Below are 18,098 nucleotides of genomic sequence, written 5' to 3' on the forward strand. Positions count from 1 at the left end.
TCAATAAATTTGAGAGTTTAATTCTATATTTTGTTAAATTATTTTTTTTGTTCAAGCTACCTATTTATAATTATCATCAAAATCAGGGAGTCACAAAATGACATTTTACAACCTGGATGAAGGTTGGGTAATACAAGTAAAGAGAAAATGGTCCATCATTGCAGCATTGGGGAAAGTCACTTTTGAACATAATGCATTGCGATATTGAGTTACTTACTGAAAAAGGATTTTTTTTCTGGGTTTTTTTTTTTATAGAGGAGCTCTGCAATTAACAACACATGTTATAACATACACCATACCTTATACCTTTAAAAAAACGATCAAAAATGACATTTTTAATGATGGGATTGGTCTAAACATTTTATGAGAAATGGCAACCTATGATCACATGTTTGAAAAAAATGAAGACTCTCCCTTTAACTGATCTATATAAAGACATCTGTGCAAACATGTTTAAATGTGATCACCAATATGGTTTGGTTTCATATTTATCTAGAAGATCACTATGAATGTATCAGATTATTGATTTGTATTATCATGTAGGTAATTATTTATATGAATTATTTTCAATTGATATAGTAAAATTGTATGTATACAATACTGTAAAGTTAATTTTTTTATTTTATTTTATTTTTAAAAAACGATTATTATATATATTTTTTTTATTTTGCTATATTTTAATCTATTTGTTGTAATTTTATTTTAATTGTACTTTTTTGTTGATTCATTTCAGCGGCAAGGGTCAAAAAAGAAAAAAAAATTACAATCTTGATTGTACAAAATGTTTTGTTAAAACTTGGGAAAATAATCACAAATAAATGTATAAAAAGCATATCAAAATAATAATTTAGGATAATGCTATCTTCTGAGAACTTCCTGACCCTAGAGGTTTACATGCCGTATATAGAAATGAAAGTTTAAAGCAATGTGTTTGCTACTTTTGTTTTTTTTTGTCTTATTAGTGAAGTAAAATCACTGTCGATTGAGACAGTTCCCTTGTTCTGTTCTTCGATGGGTTCAAAACAATGAGAAAACTTTTATTTCAGAAATCTAAGGCTTTGCCATCTTGGTTTCTGCCTGTTCTCACATTCTCTCATTTTACTTAAGCAATTAATTTTTTTTTCAAGCTAATTAATTCAACTAAAAATGTAACTCAGATTACATTATTAAAAAGGAATTGAAAGATTATTACTTAATTTGTTAAAGTAATGCATTACTTGTTACTGTAATCCGTGAATAGGGCTGGACAATAATTCGATATCAGTATATATTGCGATATATAATTTTTCAATAATGATGATATGATTTTTAAACCCATTTCCGGTACTTCCCCGGTACCGTTGGTTTTTTTTTTTTTTTTTTTCCCTCTCCGCTGTCGCCACTGGCTTGCATGGTTCGGGATCTATAGAGCTGCGCATCGTTGGATTTGCTCTTCAGTGTTTGGACTCTCAGTAGTGATTATTAAACCACGCTGAACTGAACTTAAATACTACAAACTGAACTACACTGTTCCTATTTACTATGGCCTTTTATGTGAAGCTGCTTTGACACAATCAACATTGTATAAGCGCTATACAAATAAAGGTGAATACTTTGATATAAATTTGTATATATACTTTATCATGTATAAGATCTTATACATTGTATCATTTGTGCATATATATATTTATATATATATATATATATATATATATATATATATATATATATATATATATATGCAGAGTCTGAGAGTTTTTTTTATTTTACATTTCTTGTTTGTGAAGGCTAAATGCAAATAAAAGTGAACATACATTTTTTTGTACTGTTTAAATAAATAAGAGCCTGGAGGTATTATAGACTTTGCAAATTCAGTTTGCAGACATTTGTTGGTACAGACATTCATTGTGTGCGTTCTTGGCAGTGTTTTCCTGTTTTTAATATTGTCCACATCGAAATCGGAATTATATTGTATCAACCGAAATTAAGAAATATATCGTGATATAAATTTTTGCCATATCGTCCAGCCCTATACATATCATATCATATACATATCAAATTTATCAGAATCAGAAAGAGCTTTATTGCCAGGTATGTTCACACATACTAGGAATTTGTTTTGGTGACAGAGCTTCTACAGTGCAACAACATTACAGAGACAGGACAAAAAACAGATAATAAATATATAAGAAAAAAAAATAGAAGTAAGTAGTGAGTGCAAATATACAAATTGACAAGTGTATGTACGTGTTTATTACTATATACAACGTTATATGTGCAGCTGTTATGTGCAAATTGGAATGTAAAGTGTGTTGTTAAATAAGTCTATATGTGTATAAAAGTGTATGGCAAGTAGTGATGTTGGTTCCACAATTATTATCATCAAGTGTTCATGAGATGGATTGCCTGAGAGAAGAAACTGTTTCGGGCTGTTCTGGTTTGCAGTGCTCTGTAGCGTATAGATTCAATTCAAATGACAATCTTATTTTTAACCCACAGAATCACAGTTTTATGGGCCTCTCGTACACTGTAAAATCCAAACGCTAAAGCAACACCAGCATTTACTCTGGCACTCTTCTTTCTCCTTTTTGAATTGTGGTTTGCAAAATTGCAGGCTTCTCTACCTACTGTTGTGACTCACTTGTCTCGAGGCCAATGTTTTAAATTTGACTTTGACTTGCCTGTTACCTTTTTTAAATACAGCGCTAAATGCACAGTCCTTCGTGGAATACTAAAGCTGCCAAAAGCAGCAACTGTCTAGCGGAGAAGACTGTCGACGTGATATAATGAGAAGGCTCTTCTGTAAAATTGGGGTATTTTTGCACCTCGGGCTGAACTCGACGCAGACCACGTCTCCCACTTCTCTTCTGTCTTAGGAGAGTGATGGCTTTGGGATGTATAATTGCATATAGTTTTTATGACAGTTTTTTTTATGTGTTGCTTCCTTCCTTGCTTGTTCTGCTGGTTTAAAGAGCCCTCTTGTATTCGATCAAAGCACAAAAGCTAATCAAAAGTAGATTAAGCAGACATACAAGTGCATTACACAAGTATAAAAGGAAAAAATAAATGCTCTCTTTTTACAAAAGGTTCTTGAAAAAAGGGTTCTTTTGGAAGGGTTATTTCATATTGAAATAAATATTTTTACTCTTCCCTAAAATATTCGATAACACTTTAAAATAATGGTCCATTAGTTATGTTAGCTAATGTATTTTCTAAAATGAGCAACGCTAATGTTATTTTAGTTTACAAAGTTAGTTCATGTTAAATCAATTTGCATTAAGTAATGTGAACAAGCACAGCTTTAGATTGAAATAATGCATTAATTAATGTTTAACTATGATTAATAAATGCTTTACAAGATTATTCATACTTAATGTTAGTAAATACATTTAACTAACATTAACTAATGGACCAGAATAAAAAAATAATAATAAAAAAGAACTTTTTTCCCCTCAAATGGAACTTCAAATTATATGTTTCAGTTATGATCTTGCTATTGAAAGTTAAGATTGTCGATGGGGGGAAAAAAGTCAGAATAAAATACAGTCAGAGTTGCAAGATCTGTTATCCTGTGATGCAAATGAACATCAATGTTTTAATGCTTTTTATACCTCTTACTTATTTCAGATGTTGCATATTAACACATAAGCAGAAATTTGATGGAAATCCCCCCCCTCCCCCCTCTCCCTTCTGCCGTTTCAGTTGTTCCAGACCTAGACTTGACCAAACAGTTCATGCACCCGGAAACAGCTCCCCCTAATCTGATAAAGCTGATCGAAGCAGTTGAGCGGTCAGGTAATACTTTTGTGTCATTGAATGTCATGTAAAGAGCTTTATTGTTTGTGGTTTGTTTGTTAGCGAAGCTGACACATGATACGCAGAGCTCCAAATCCTGATTGAACAGAGCCTCCGGCCACAAGAAAAGAGCAAAAATAAAAACAGATACACTACACTCAAGACCTTTTTTCTATGCACATCACTTTTGAAATTTTGAGCTTTTGAGTTCATCTAGACTTTTTTGAGGTCACTGTGAAGAAAGCATCTAAAATACACTTTGTAGTGTCTTTTGTTGCACTTTATCTGTTTGTGTGAACAAAACTCAGGTGAGTTTTTTGCCATATCTCTGCTTCAGCAGCCTTTCATACACCAAACATGTTTTATCAAAACATGTGTTCTGAAGGTTTTCACAGAGTTCTATTATTAGCCTGATCATTTTGCTGTTTGGCTGTATTTTGTACACTTATGGAGATACCCAAATGATAATCAGAACATTGACTAATGTGTAAAATTAATCAAGAATTTTTAACTGTTTCGGCATCGATGTTGCAGTGTATGCATCTTCAATAGTCACAACGGTTAGATATGCAATGTTAAGTTAGGATTATATTTAAGCAAAAACACAGTTCAGAACATGAGATTTGTAGAGTCACTGTAGAGTTTTACCCCAACGAAGTGACATTTTATAATTTGCATGTTTTTAAGGTCTGAGAGAGATTAAAGTGTTTAGGCACAAAAGTTTAATAAAGAATGCATTTACTGCATTGTTTATACAATAAAGATTTTGCGGTGTAGTTTTTACATTTATATTTACAAATCCACATATGTATTTTACATTACTACATTTTATCCATTATTCACTTCCCTACAGAATCATCCCAATCAATCTAAATGAATACATTTGGTAACAATTTAGGGACCAATGCTCACTATTAACTAATTGCTTTTTAGCATGCATGCTATTGAGATATTGACTCCTTATTAGTATTTATAAACTAAATGTTCTGCATGATTTTATTCTACATTCCTAACCCAATACCTAAACTACATTAATGTCTGTGACTAAAGAGCAAAGTAGGAATTTATTGAAGCAGAAGTCTTAATTAATGGCTTGCTAATAGCGAGAAGTGAACGTTATTATAAAGCGTGACTATAACGCATTTCCAAATAGTGTTATTCAATCATTTGGTGAAATTGTAGACACAGTATATCGTGGAAAAATAAAACATTGCAATGTCAGATTGTTTCAATATTATGCAATAGAGAGGCTCCGATCAGGATTTTTTCAGCCGATACGAGTACTGATTCCTTGTCACGGCAATAGGCCGATACTGAGTACCGATTCTGAAGCTTTATATAGCTTGCCATTTAGATGCCTAAATCACATTTTCCCTTTAAGTAAGGAGATCTCTTTTTTTTATCTAAGGGAATAAATTAAGGATGTTTCATATAATGCCCTAAACATGTCTCTCATAACCATTTAATGTGGACGTGTAACCATCAGAAGCAGCTTTACATAAAATAATAATTAAAAAGGTAATAAAAATGACTCCTTCTTTCATCATTTACAATGCTTTCAAATTGCAATTGAATTCAAAATGTCTCGATCAAGAAAGTTTGGAGCGCATATTTAATGCATAATGTAAACATGCACTCCTGTAAACCCATTACTAAAAGGAAATAGGCCTATAAACTACTGTTTATTGCAATTAAAAAGTATATTACAAAGAGTTATGTTATTAAATATTGAAAAAGTGGGTTTTTTTTTTTTAGTTTTTTAGTTTTTTTGTTTTGTTTTTTACTTCCCTAATATTTCTAGCCAGGTTTTAGTAAACTTGAAATATTGTTGAAAACACAAAACTTTAGGTTCTTAAAGTAAAATGTAAAAAGGCCTAAATACATGCAATGCCATTCAAATATATTGCTAGACTCCAACTATTGACAGCAGCACAATGATCGCAGTACCAGCAGCTCGATCACACGATGAGAAAGAGAAACAAACACTTGTGATTGGTTCATGAGATTGTCCAGATAAGCGTGTACTGATCGAGTCATTAAATGTGATCATGGGCAGATGCCGATTGATCGGAGCATCCCTATTGTGCAGCCTTATTTTTAACCTTATAATAAACTTCATTTAATGTTCTGTATTTTTCCGGTAGTGATGTATGCAAATTTAAGAATTTGTAGTGAAACAATGCATATCGAATCTCTTACACATGGACCCAGACTGGAGTCTGAAAGCCCTGGTCTATAACTTACTTTGGTTAAAATTCATTGATTGTAATGTAAATGAACGCTTTTTTACCATAAAAAACACCCCAGTTCACAGCTCTTTGAATAATTTTGAGCTGCTGCTCAGCCTGGGCTTTGAAAATTAATTTTGCAAAGCTTGTTTTGCACACACAAGCTAATTTTTGCCCACTGTTTCTAGGATATTCCCTTCATATATATCTTCTGTGTAAGGACTGTGTAAATACAGAACAGGATAACTGGTCACACTTTATTTTGATGGTCCGTTTGTTGAATTTTAAGTTACATTGCATCTACATGGCAACTAATTCTCATTAGATTATAAGTAGACTGTTAGGTTGGGGTTAGGGTTAGTGTAAGTTAACATGTACTAGCAAAGTTTCTTATATTCAATTAAACGTCTGTTAAAGGAGCAGTATCAATATATATTAAGCAGACTGGTCTACTAATACTCAACTGGACCATCAAAATAAAGTGTTACTGGATAACTTCACTTTCTTTAGCTGCTTTGCTATCATTTTGCAAAAAGGGGTGGAAAGTGGGTGCCATATTTTGCTCTGAGGCATTCACGTTTAAAAGACTAGCTAGTTACATCAAAACTGAAACAGCTCGCTGGATCACTCATTTTAAAACTCAGACCTTTTATAACAAACTGGCCACATGTTTTCTTTTTAGCTTTTCTAAGCTGGCAGACACAGCAGAAACCAAAACTAAATATTTAATCAAAAATGCACAGAAGAGAAAACTTTCATCCGTTGTCACCTTTAATGGATTTATTTTAATAGATATTTCCACATTGAGAGTGATATTAAAAGCAGAGGTGTGAAATGGTTTTTATGTCACCATATGGCAGTTATTAAGATGCAGATTTCAGTCGTACTCTTTCTCCGTTTTCTCACTTCTTCTCCGACTGCAGCAAAGCTCAGGGATTCGGCTGGGCTCTTTTCCCAGTTCTCCTGATAGCGTGACTGGATATATTTATATCTGCAGGCTTTTACATTTAATGTTTAGATGTAACTGCTCCTCTAATCCAGGCTGGCATGGAAGGGCTATTTTTGAGAGGTGAGCTAATGCCTCGATTTTCTGCTAGGTCTGGACTGCAGGACACTGTACAGGACTGCAGCTTCTGACAATCAGCGACCGAGCCTCAGCGGTGAGTTACAGCACACTTCTTATAATTTTTGTTCTGTTGGTTTGCTCTTCCCTGCTCTGGACAGCTTTTTGTTTACATGCAAACACACCAAGTTTATAATAGTTTTAGATTTTTCAGTAGTTTTACTTTTTGTTTTCAAATTCAGTTCGTTTTAACTAGTTTTTGGAGGTAGATTTACTAGTTTTTATTGGTTTCTATTTTGAAATTGCTTACCTTAGTTTAGTTTTTATTAGTTTCAGTGTTAGTTTTATTATTTATTTATTTATTTTTTAAATAAGGGTATTTGTTAGATGCAATATTCAAAGTAAATATAAAAACTCAACCAAAGATACATTTTTTGAAACATGTATTCAGAGCACACAAGAACACTACCATCTACCCATCCTCAAATTCAAAAACAACAGCCCACAAGATAGCTGCCTTAAGTACAATACGTGTGCAAGGCTGCTTCTGAGTTTAGACACACAGTATTGATTGGAAGTTCGGATCATTTAACGTGAACCGGATCTTCCAAACTTTGGACTCAACGTACCAAAAATATGTAGTCAGCAATCATAACATTTAACAGTTAAAACATCACCATGATCTGAAAAGTTTCTAACAGTTATACTTTGCAACCCAGCTGAAACATGATTCACTTATTTCAATTCCATTACGATTGTCTGTTATCAAATATTCACCACATAACCTCATTTAAGCCCTCGGTTTACCTGCGCTGCAGTTGTTCAAGCTTAGTTCAGTCACAGCAGCCTGTCAAGTACTGTTTGTGTTCGGTTCACCTGCTGAATCTCGCATATGCAGTATTATCCTTTCACCGCTTCTCAAATCTGATGTCAGTGTACTATTCCAAAAAGTGAAGAACTCAGTATTTATTGGTTTATTTCAAGTCAGAGGGGGGTATTAGGCATGTTAAAAAGTAAGTAGTTTGTGGATACGAGTTCTTACTGGAGATGTGAATCGTTTCAAATGATTCAGTTCGAGTTGAGCGTGAAGTAAATGGATTTACTTGTAAATGGCATAAAGTAGGCTTATGTATTAAATACATTTACAAAGACGAAAACGAAGGTCGTTTTTGCCAATATTTCGTTTCAGTTAGTTTTGTATGTACACAATACAGTTTCAGTTTGTTCTAGTTTAAAAAAAACAACTCGTTTTTATTTTTATTTCAGTTAACGAAAATGTTTTTTTAATTCTAGTTTTCGTTAACTATAATAATGTTGAAACACAAGTTCAACTCTTGAGGATTTGAATAGTCTTTTTGTTGTTCCCATTTTATTTATTACCGTGTGTGTATCTTTACTTCATTTAGAAAAATCACACACATTATAATTTATTATGATTAAATCAAATTCCTCTCAAAAAGTATTTTAAAAAGTTTAAATGGTTAATTTAATAATAATAATAATATACTATTACTAATAAAAGTGTTGCATGCAAAAGTGTTGCAAACAATTTATTTGGGTTGAATTAAACAAACAAATTAAATTGAGCAATGTTCAACTTAATTTGTTTGTTTAGATTCAGCCTAATTAAATTGTTTACAACCGCTTAACGTAAAAAAATTGAGTAAATCCAAGGAATCATCTTTGAATATTTTTTTCAGTGTACTACTATTAGTAATAATTGGATTTATTATATATACTAACAACTGTAATATGTTGAATAATATAAACTACAATCTTATCTACTGTAATATATAATAATACTGTAATATATAATAATATACTGTAATTATATCAAACTTTTATTTTGGCAGAAACTTCTGGGAAACCTCTTTTTTGAAATACGTTGCTTGCTTTTCTTTTGTGAAGCAAATTGTGAAGCGCTACTAAGGGTTTGATCAAGTCACCCAGCGACTACCATAGTATCAGCACATTTGTGTATTTCCTGTATGTCTGCAGTGTTTGAAATTGATGCACCGAATTTGACTGCCGTCATTTGTCCTTTATGCAGAGCTGCAGAATCTGGACGTGGGACAGTGGGACATTCATGTGCTTTCGGAGTCTGTGATTCGGTACCTTCAGGACCTTCCTGCCCCCATAATCCCTCCCTGTGTTTATACAGACCTTCAGGCAGCAGTGCAGCTCGAATCGGGTACGTGCCATTTTTCACTCATCCGTGCAGGTTGAAAAGAGCAGCGTGGATCAAGAAAGTAACAGAATTATATGAGCAAACAGCACTGATTTTGAGTGTCTGCCTCGTGTTTGCTCTCTTTTGATGATCTGTGTGGTGGCGATGATGTCGTTCACAAACACACATACCCGTCGCCGTATAGGCTTGTGTATATTGTTTAAACATTTTTTCTCTATTTAACAATGTTAGTTGTTGATATTTGTATTAGCTGTAAAGGCTGCTTTATACTTCTGCGTCGAGTGATCAGCGTAACCAGCGTAGTCGTGCATTTATACTTGTGTTTGCTGTTTGTGTTGCTCTGCAATAACACTTCTGAAACACTAGCTGGCAGTAGGTTATTATGTTCCTCTGTGTTGAGTTTCTTCACGAGTGTTTTGTTTTTTCTGAACGCTATAAGTAGCTAAAACTTACTCAATTAGCGGTGGGAACCAGCAGCCATACAACAGCTTCAATCGTAAGGTGAACACAAAACAAAAGTCTTCATCTGAAGCTCCTTCACGGGACTCGACACTTGTAAACAATCGATCTATAGTGCTTGCGGCTCTCAGCACCGCCCACGCTCGTCATCGCTACCATACTGACCAATCACAGAGCTTGTGCTACGTGTCATTCCAATGTGTAGTTACATATTTTGAGGGCTGTGTGACTGTTCGACTGCTCCGCATCAAACGTATGCGCTTGACGCAGAAGTAAAAATCAGCCTTAACAGTGTTAAGAAATTAAGCTGATTAATTCCAATAGTCTTCATTAGACCTTCCTATGTTCATGTTGCTTAAATCAATTTATTAAATGATACATTGTCAAAATATGAAACACTTTTGTCAGTGGTCTCAGTAATTATTTTGAAATAATAGCTGTAATAGCTAGCTATTAATATATGTTTGGTGTATGTTTTACATGCTAATTTATGTTTTTATTTTTATTATTAATATTGTAGTTATTATTATTAAAAAAACATTAAATGTACTGTTACTGAACTGTGAAGTATTTAATAATAATTGTATTCATATTTATAATATTATTCAATTTATTAAAAAACAAGAAATGTAACGATATTAAGTTGTAAGTTATTTAATTATATTTAATACTATCACTACTGATAATACTAGTAGAACTACTAATGATAATAATAATGATGATGATAAGAACAATAATAATAATAATAATAATTATTATTATTATTATTATTATTATTACCCCACCTCACCACACAACAATCCCAAAACATCATTAATTATGACTGTATCTTGCAAAGTTGAGTAAGCTTGACGAACCACTTTTAGAAAACACACTCTTCCATCTCTTTAACCCTTTATCTGACACTTGCACCAGTTTTTTTTTTGCACATTTGCACCAGACACGTTCTTACAATCACTTCATATAAAAAACCATTGTGCATTTACAAAGTGTGCTTCACACAGATAAGTGGGCTTAACAAACCACCTGTAGAAACACGTTTCTTTTTCTCTCAAAACCCCCCCACCATCCTTACTTAATTCTCTGAGCACAAACAGTGCCTTGGTATAATTAGCACTTCTTGTGTGTGTTGCCTCTTCTTGTTGAATTGCTGAAATCCTTCTCAATTGTAAGTTACTTTGGACAAAAGCATCTGCTAAATGTAAATTATTATAATTTATTATTTTCTAAAACAAAAATGAATGAAATTTAAAATGTGCTAATGTTGATGTTTTTCCCGAACAGATGTCCCCTCCGTGAGGAGACGCGAGCTGCTTCAGCAAGTCCTGGACAAGCCTGAGGTTCCTCTGCAGAACCTGCTGACCCTGCATTATCTGCTTCAACACCTGGACAAGGTCTGTCAGTCTGCTGAGAAGAACGGCCTCGACATTCACACCCTGGGCCAGATCTTCGGCCCTGTGCTGTTCAGGGGCCCTGTGAGCGGGTGAGCGCAACACTTAGCTGCTTTTAACATCTGAAAATCTACTGCCGAAAATGAGCACACATGCAAATCATCTCCATGCCTGATTGGCAGGTCCGAGAAAGATGAGGCGTTTCCTGCAGCTGCAGTTGAGAGACTTCTTTTGGAGAGAATTTGGGAACAAGAGCCGACTCCTCCCGGTTTGATTTTATTAATAATAATGATGCTTTTTTTGATTTTTTTACTGATAGATTGTCTGAGATTTACCATCGTCATCTGTGTTTACTAACTGTTTGATGCCAAATATGATTATGCCAAGTAGTGTGTTAAAATAGAAGCTTTGTATTTTCCTCTATAAACACTTGTTAGGGCTGGCCAATTAATCAAAGGTGATTTTCATGTGCATTTTGTCAGTAAAGCCGGTTCTATTAAACCTACAGCCATTGCTTTCAGATGGAGCAGCATTTACTACACGGCACTATAGTCCTCTAAAATGTTACACAAAATTGAGTTCAAAATCAAAACCGGTTTAATCAAACAATAATGATATCGAGAAATTGTTCTGTGATAATAACACCTGTTTGTGTGGCTTTTCAGTGAACCACGGCTCTGTGTAGTAAATCCTGCATGTGAAAATACCACGTATAACAACATATTTTATTTCTTTTTTTTAAACTTGCTTTAAAAGTTCAGCCAAACTTCATTGTTTGAGGTAAAGCCTTCTGTGAGATGATTTCATACTTGTGCATTTTGTCAGTAAAGCTGGTTCTGTTAAACCTAAAGCCATTGCTTTCTGATGGAGCAGCATTTACTACACAGCACGGTTGTTCACTAAGAAGTTACGCAAAATTGAGTTAAAAATTGAAATTGGACAATAATGAAATCAAGATAATTGTGATAATGACAGCTGTTTGTGTTTTTTTAAGTGAACCACAGCTCTGTGTAGTAAATCCTGCATGTGAAAATACCACCTATAATAACATTTTTATTTCTTTTTTTCTGAACTCACTTTAAAACTTCAGCCAACTGTTTAAAGTAAATCCTTCTGTGAGATTATTCTGTAGTTGTGTGATTATTAGTCACGCTGAATCAGTTAAAGCTGTTATGTCTTCTATATTGAAATGCTTGTATAATCTTCTTTGTGGGTATTTGGAGTTTTCGCACGAGCGCCCTTTGGTCTTCGGAGATTTGCTGCTGATCACACAACCCTGCTTCCCTGACAAGATGTGGATGAAAATTGCAGCTTTGCTTGATCTTGTTTATGATTTCAATTCAGTAAATAGGCCAGACTACTGTTGTGCAAAATTGAGTTTTGTATTATAAATGTTATCTGGTTTCCCAGGATTAAATAATTGATTTTTATTTTGTGATTTAGACCAAAACAATGCAATTTAAATTATAAAATAAAAAATAAGATATGTGTTTGTAAAATATACTTCATTCAAAGTGCCCAAAGTGCTTAATTTTAACATTTAGAAATGTAAGCTCTCAAGTTTGTACAATAAATTTACATGCTAGGATGCTTATGCTTTGATTGGGTTTTCAAGGTAAGATGTCTATGAATAAGAGGAAATGAATGGGCCACAGAAGTTCTAGTCAAAGAAAGCAGAGACTCGCTGTTTTCAACAAAAATATTCAGCTTTTAACATTAGTAATAATATAATTTTTTTAAAAATCAAATCAGCATATTAGAATGATTTATGAAGGACTGACTGGAAATTCAGCTTTGCCTCACAGGAATTAATATTTCACAATATTGCTGCTGTTATTACTGTTTTTCTGATCAAATTAATGCAGCCTTGGAGAGCAAGAGCTGTCTTTCAAGATCCTAAAAATCTCTCTGGAAACCGTGGATTCACTAATAAATTACACCAGAAGAGCTTCATCATCCCTATAGTGTAGCCTTCAGTTCAGAAGAGAAAAGCTCACGCTGTTGCCAGATATCTGGTCTGTCAGCCGAAGGGACCGATCCCTCAGCGATCTCCGTTACACCCTTGAGCAAGACGGGTGACTCTAGAGACTCTGAAATATAACATCACGCGTTTCTGCGGTGATGAGGATCCATGAAAGCAAACGTTGGCCTGAACCGTGTAGAGATGAAAAGAGATTTATTTATTTTAATCATAAATATTTGTATCGTATTTCCCTTGTTTATCCAGCTCTCCCTCCCAAACCGCCCAAAGCCAAAGCCATGGCCTCATCTGTGACTAATGGAAACGACAGTTTACTAAGTGAAGCTGAATGGTACTGGGGAGACATTTCAAGGTAAATCACTGCTATAATTAAACATGTGGCTGTAATTTAAGAGTAACACACAAAATTATTAGCTTTCCTGTGAAATTTGCAATTCTTTTTCAAATCTTTCCCAAGTGAGGATTAACTGAGAAAGGAAATTTTCACAATAGCTATGTTTCCATCCAAAAATGTGAATTAACTTTATGCACAAAACTGGAATATCGCATAAAAGACGTACGAATAAAGCAGTGTTTCCATCCAACGAGTCAAAGAGAACAAAATCGCCACTTCCTGATTAACTAGCACCAAATATCAAAAGTAAAAACGGAATTTGCTGCGATAAGAGAAGCTGCATAAATTTTTTATTCATTTATTACATAACTTGCACCTCAGAAGACGATGCCGACATGCAGTGAATGCGTGGTGGCATTTGAAGGCTTAAGACACGGAGCACAGACGCTCTTGATTCTGGAGGTCATTAATAATATAATAAGACTAATACTGAAATTGTTAAGGCGTTTTAGAATGACCAAAACAGCATTTCAGATGTTTTACAGTGTGCTCAGTCTGCGGGTTTGTCAATTCATCGCACATATTTTTATCATCACATGATCTCTTATAACAAAATCACATGACTTTTTTAATGCGCATACTGGAATTTGTTCAGTAAAAGCGTTTCCATCGTAGTTTGTGCATCTTATTGAATAAAAGTTTATCCTACTCACTTATGCACATATGTTATGCACATTTTTAATGCGCATCTTGGTGTTTTCATCAACCTTTTTTATGTGCATATAGAAAATAAGCATAGAAAAAGGTGGATGGAAATGTAGGTGGATGGAAATTTTTTTTTCTTCTGGAGAAAGTCTTATTTATTTTAATTTGGCTGAAATAAACATTTATTAATGTTTTAAATGCATGTTTAAGGTTAATGTTATTATTCCAATTAAGATGTTTTCTCCTTTCACTTGGATCTTTATATTTGGGTAATATAAACTTCGATGGATTAGTATAGACGAGAAACTATTATTTATGCTTCTGGCAGCTAGTAAAAAAAAAGGAATTACAAAAAATGGTTAAAACAAGAGTCATCGTCTTTTTTTTATTAAGGACTGAATTATTTTTCCTCATTTGGAGTAAGTGGATTGAGTATATTACACCAGTTCACCTGGATTTCTCTTGCATTCTAACTTTTACATTTAATTTAATTTATTATTATTATTATTATTATTATTTCTTTTTTTATATATATAATATATCTTTTCTTCTTTAAAGGCAATTTTTTAAAGAATTTGTACCTCCCCGTGTTTTGCTGTATATAGGTGTTGTTGTTAAAGGGAAGAAAATACAAAGCATATGTAAAATCACTAAGTTTCTTTCTGTATTAGAGATTTTGTGAGTTATACATGTTCTTTTGGATCTATATTCTATTAAAAACTCAAATTGAAAAAAATAAAAGATGTTTTCTCGATCGTCTACAGAACAAACTATTGTTGTCCAATAATTTGCCTAATTATCCTAACTTGCCTAGTTAACATAATTGACCTAGTTAAGCCTTCAAATTGAATTTTAAGCTGAATACTACTAGGGCTGCACAATATATCATTTTAGCACCGATATCGCAATGTGATCATTTGCAATAGTCACATCGCGAGTATACGCAATATTGAGTCTGTAATATAATATAATTCCCAGAGATGGGTTGCGGCTGGAAGGGCATCCACTGCGTAAAAACTTGTGCTGGATAAGTTGGCGGTTCATTAATTAATGAACCGGATTAATTACGGTACTAAGCCGAAAAGAAAATGAATAAATGAATAATATAATATAAAAAGTGTTTTTTGAGACCTGTGACTATGTGAGGGATTTAAAAATTGTACCGAATTAAATTTTTATAAAATGAATGATTATACAGTATTGTTTTACATTTGATTATTCAACTACTGTATGCCTAAGTACAGTTCAGCTCCTCGGAAATCAATTAAACACTGTTTATTTAATTAGTATCTTTTTCTTTATTGAATTTATCTATGCTTGTGGGTTGATTCTTATATTTAATGCATATGAACTCCCCTACAGAATCATCCCAATCAATCTAAAATGATATTTATACATAGTTATTCAACACATCTAGTTAAATTGTATTCATATTGCAATATATAATATTGCATATAATATAATATATATACAGAACAAATATCTAGTACAATATTATATGTACTGTCATCATTAGAAATTAGTTATAAAAACTAACTTGCATTTCGTTGCCTTGTACTTGTACATGTGGGATGACAATAAAGTTGAATCTAATCTAATCTATTAGGTTTAAAAGTTTTGAAAAATCTGTTAAACATCACTTGAGAAATATTTGATGTAGAATTAAACTATATTATATATTTCAAACTATATGTGCATATGATGCATCTTTTTTTTCAGATAACATACAAACAATCAGGGAATAATAATCATAATGATAATATATAGATGATTATTCAATAGTAAAATCATCACTAAAACCAAGTCGCTTCTTTTTGTGTAATGTGATTTAAATCCATTTTGTTTTTACTGTATTCTTTGCTGTCGTAAAACCAGTAAACAACATTTTCTTCTGTATTAAACTTGTACAGAAAATCATCATCAAGAAGACATAAACCTGGAAAAGGTATGTAATCAACGTGTAGTTGATCAAAACACTAACGAATCACTGTCTGATGTTCACGTTTTTAGAGAGGAAGTGAATGAAAAAATGAGAGACACTCCTGATGGTACGTTCCTGGTGCGGGACGCTTCAAGCAAAGTGCATGGAGAGTACACTTTGACCCTCAGGTGAGCACCGTGTCAGGTCAAATCACATTTGATGTCTAATATGCGACGAATGCGTTGCGTAGGTGCGCTGGTGTATCATTTGTTCGATATGCATCATCACAAAGAGGAATTTCTAACAGGGACTCGATGCGATCAAAGCCTTGTGTTGTTTATTCCAGGAAAGGAGGCAATAACAAACTGATCAAGATTTTTCACCGCGGGGGCAAGTACGGCTTCTCGGAGCCTCTTACTTTTCTCTCTGTGGTGGAGCTCATCAACCACTACCGTCATGAGTCACTGGCTCAGTACAACGCCAAGCTGGACTCTCATCTGCTCTTTCCCGTCTCCAAATATCAGCAGGTACAGCGCCTCCGCTCTTTACAAGCCTCAAACTGATGGTGTCTTTTTTTCCACAGGCTTCATGTTGAAGTATCAGCAGACATAACCCTCGTTTGCTGTTTTTGGGATGTTTTCATCCACTCTGGGGTGATTTTGAGTCTTAATTTGGCCACAACTTTCTCTGTTTCTCCACAAATTGAATAATTTTTTTGTGACAAATCTTATTTTGACACATATTTGGGAAAATGCTTTGAAAATTTTCAGAAATTCAACAATACCCTCCGGGCAAATTTACTGCCCTTTCATTATGTCCGTGGCTGTTTTTGCCCCATTGACTTACATAATCACCTTTTTTGATTGCAAAGCCATGACACTATATAATCATACTTTCTTGATTGTTGCTGGTTTTCTCTGTTGGGAAGAGGTAACATTTTTAATTTTTACTGTTGATCATCAGTCGCAGTGCAAAAAAAGCATCGTTTCTATATGAATTTCTATATAAAACTGCCTTCTAAATGGAGTATAGTGCGTGTGTGCGTGCGTGTGTGCATGTGTGCGTGTGTGTGTGAGAGATCTTTGCATTGACCTTGATATGTCTGAGTAAACATAGTAAGCATACACTAAAATCTCCTGTTTACTCCATAGAACTCCATTTTAAAGCAAGAAATGTTTATGCACAGGCCTATCTAATGGGTTTATGGTGCCAACTGATGACCAACAATAAAAATTACACATCTTACCTCTTCCTAACAGTAAAATCAACCAACAATCAAGAATGCATGATGTGTCATGGCTTTGCAATTAAAAAATGTCATTATATTGGAAGTCAATGGGGCAAAGTCAGCTATGAACATAAATTTGAACAGTAGACAAGGGTTAAACGTGGCATTTCTGTTGTTATTTACTCAATCTTATCACCCCATCTTTTGTATATTTTCCATAAAATGGCAGTTCAGTGACATTCCACGTGATCTGAGATCAACAGACAATAGTTTTTATAATTATATGAATGTTTTTACATGCAGATGTTTTATTGACAGAGATTTATTTGGCTTCTGGTTATTAATAAAACATTTATATAACAAAATAACGAAAAAAATTTCCACTTGCGTTTTAAAAAGTTTCACATTTAACAACATCATTTTTTAAACGATTTGCAATTACACCTCTGTGAAAATGACTAAAAATGCTTCATTACATATAGCAGGCCAGTATTTGGCGCACTCGCCTTCTTCGTAAACAGTACCTGAACAGAAGTGATGATGTGCTAACGTTTATGTAGAATTTGCCGTGTGTTTAAGATGCATCTTCATTTAAGTTGTAATGTGAAGTAAACCCACTCTTGAGCAACAAGAAGGACTACCAAGTACTTTGCCATTGTGAGTGTTTGTTTGCGCTTGGTTTTAATCTACACCTCCATAAACGTGTACTATGCATGTGCATGATGTCGTCGTTTTCAAAGACTCTCGTTTCGGGTGTTTACATCAACAGCGGTGTTTTAAACAACTTCTACTTTATTAGCTGTTTTCAGATTTATGTGTATTCAGT

The 18,098-nt window shown here is 33.7% G+C and overlaps 1 protein-coding gene across 1 annotated transcript in view; it reads left to right on the forward strand.

Annotated features, from left to right (window-relative positions):
- The window catches only part of pik3r2 (phosphoinositide-3-kinase, regulatory subunit 2 (beta)), a 58,472-nt gene that overhangs the window by 24,045 nt on the left and 16,329 nt on the right, over positions 1-18,098 (forward strand). The window contains exons 3-10 of the mRNA XM_056475763.1: positions 3,682-3,774; positions 7,100-7,162; positions 9,116-9,256; positions 10,997-11,195; positions 11,286-11,371; positions 13,331-13,436; positions 16,134-16,232; positions 16,391-16,571. Coding sequence (XP_056331738.1) covers positions 3,682-3,774; positions 7,100-7,162; positions 9,116-9,256; positions 10,997-11,195; positions 11,286-11,371; positions 13,331-13,436; positions 16,134-16,232; positions 16,391-16,571 — 968 coding nt within the window. The remainder of the gene's footprint in view (positions 1-3,681; positions 3,775-7,099; positions 7,163-9,115; positions 9,257-10,996; positions 11,196-11,285; positions 11,372-13,330; positions 13,437-16,133; positions 16,233-16,390; positions 16,572-18,098) is intronic.

This window comes from Danio aesculapii, chromosome 2 (assembly GCF_903798145.1).
Source record: "Danio aesculapii chromosome 2, fDanAes4.1, whole genome shotgun sequence".
Taxonomy (NCBI): Eukaryota; Metazoa; Chordata; class Actinopteri; order Cypriniformes; family Danionidae; genus Danio; species Danio aesculapii.